Here is a 2,500-nt window from a genome sequence, read left to right as displayed (position 1 = left end):
ACTTTATTCAGACATCATAAAGCTCAGTACTGCTAATTCATCAGCATACAATATGATAGAAATTCAGAGAGACGGTTCTGAGAAACCTCATCCTAGTTTATTTTACAGCCTAAGAAAAAAAAAGAAGAATTGAGAATAAGACTTATATATAATTTACTTTTAAAAAATTCTTGGCTAGATTTCTTAAAGAGTCAAGTTGAGTGAAAAGAATACAGTTTTCTCAGAACTGCTTATCCGAGGCTCTACGATATATTAACATACATTTTTTTTTATAACAGTGTGGTCTATATGCTGCTGTACAAGAAGACATAGGCAAGAATTATTATAATAATTTTTGTGGCTTTAGGAAAGACAGATCTCATTTCACATTTATGACAAAAAGATATATTTTGGGGGGCGTGTGTTTATTCTAATTGGCAACAAAATTAGGATTACTTACTAAGGGATTTAAAGATTTTTTTTTCTCCACATTATTAACACTTCAAACTATATCGAGAATTCAGTTACATAATTTCTATAATAACAATGCCACTGACTTCATGAATATCAATCAGTCTATCATTATTAACAACAAAGTGATATCATATATCTATTTACAGTATTAGATAATCTTTTTTTTTTGCTATAGAATACTGTAACGTTTGTAGCAATCTCTGGAATAACACAATAGAAATATGTCATCCAACACAATTTTTTTTTTTATCTTAAGACTTGCTATTCTGCACATTTAACCACCGTAAAATTCTAGGTTCCTGCTGATCTGTCCATCAGTCTGCTACTGCTTTATATATACACACACACACCTCTGTCAGGCGAGAGATCATCTCTCTCTCTATATATGTATTTTGGGGTATTCTTTTTTTTGTTTTGTTTTACTTTTCTCTCTCCTGGTGTCTTAATTTTCTTCCGAATACATCTAAGCAAAGTTAAATTATTTCTTCTCTTTTGTATTGTTTTCGGTTTTCCCTTCTTCATATATATTTTTTTTTTACGGTTAGTTTTCTCTTGTCGCACAAATGTCCCTTTTCTTCACTATCTCTATTGTTTGTGAACGAATGCACTCACCGCTTTCCAAAAAAAGTTTATCCAAAGAAATACAGAGCAGCTTTTCTTTGCACTTTAATACTAAAAAAAAGCTCCTTTAACCCACTCACAGAAATCCTTAAACACGCTTTCGTCTTTCTCTCTCTCTCTTCATATCTTTCGCACCAAAGTTCACTTATTGTCATTCATTGGAGATGTTTTTCTTTTTTTGTCTCTACATCTATAATACAAAATATGTATAGTACAGCACTGTCTGTAATCTACACTTTGGTTTATAGAAAGTCTACCGAGGTAAAGAATTCACCTCTTGTATATATTCTTCTTCTTATCTGTTAAATAGAATATAAACACAACTACACACTTATAGATTGATTGTATGATTTATTCTCTCTTCTTTTTTTTTGTCCTTCGTGGCATGAGGATTTGATGATAAAATTCAATAAAAAAAAATTATTGTCATGAACTAAGAACGTGTACTCAGGCCGTGGATCGTTTAAAGATGTTAAAAACGAGCATCTTGTTACTGAATTATGACAATGATAGAAATAAAATATGAAAAATAGATTGATGAATATTAATAGGTGGGGCTTCCACTTCTTATGCTATATATCATTAATGTATTTCATATGCATTAACAATCTATTGTAAAATACTTTTGCATTTACATCACTGGCTCTATCTAAATATAATATAATAGCCAAACAACTCGGAAAACTCTCAAATCAGGATTCTCAAAATTCCTTTGCCACAAAATTACCTTAAAAATAAAGCCTAACTGACTTCATTTTATCTTTTTTTTCTGAATGATACATGCTCTTAGTTTTACCTATATATCTATGTATATGTAAGCAAAGAAACATGTCATAACTTTCCAAATTAAGAAATTTTTATAATCAAAAGAAAGAGAGAGAGAGATGTTTAAAAAAAAATAGTGACAATCATATCAGTAATAATAATAATAATCATAATCACAACGATAATAATAATTATAATAATAATAAAAATAACAATGATAATAATGATAATAATCCTCACTGGCACCGCATCACGAAAAAAAACAACAACACACAAAAAGACCAAAAAACAAAAGAAACACGAGAAGCGCACGCTCGTCGAAACACCAACGAACGATTAATTATTGGAAGGATGAGCTCGGAACACTTCGCTGAGCTTCTTGTCCAATGGCACACGATCGTCATACAGCGAGGGTGCCTGCAGGATGATGCCAGCCGTGCCCACCAACACTGCCAGGGTAAAGATCCACAGGAAAAGGCGATCCAAAACCATAGCCACATATTTCCAGTCTTCTTTCACCTGTCGAGGCCATTAGGGTAAGTTAGATTTTGTTTTGTTTTTCGTTTCGTTTTGTTTTGTTGTTGTTGTTATTATTGTTGTTGTTATTATTGTTGTTGTTTTGATGTTGTTGTTATCTTTATTGTTATCGTTGTTATTATTA

General features: G+C 31.3%; 1 protein-coding gene across 1 annotated transcript in view; it reads right to left on the bottom strand.

The window, feature by feature from the left end:
- Window positions 1–1,967: 1,967 nt before the first annotated feature.
- Window positions 1,968–2,500, bottom strand: part of LOC122254523 (acetylcholine receptor subunit alpha-like) — a 74,061-nt gene continuing 73,528 nt past the window's right edge. Inside the window, exon 9 of the mRNA XM_086540378.1 lies at window positions 1,968–2,358. Within this exon, the coding sequence (XP_086396504.1) occupies window positions 2,176–2,358 (183 nt within the window). The 3' untranslated portion in view covers window positions 1,968–2,175. The remainder of the gene's footprint in view (window positions 2,359–2,500) is intronic.

The sequence above is a fragment of the Penaeus japonicus genome, unplaced genomic scaffold (genome assembly GCF_977035675.1).
Source record: "Penaeus japonicus unplaced genomic scaffold, GWHDUDI00000001_assembly GWHDUDI00000010, whole genome shotgun sequence".
Lineage (NCBI taxonomy): Eukaryota > Metazoa > Arthropoda > Malacostraca > Decapoda > Penaeidae > Penaeus > Penaeus japonicus.
This window is presented reverse-complemented; position numbering and strand designations above follow the sequence as displayed.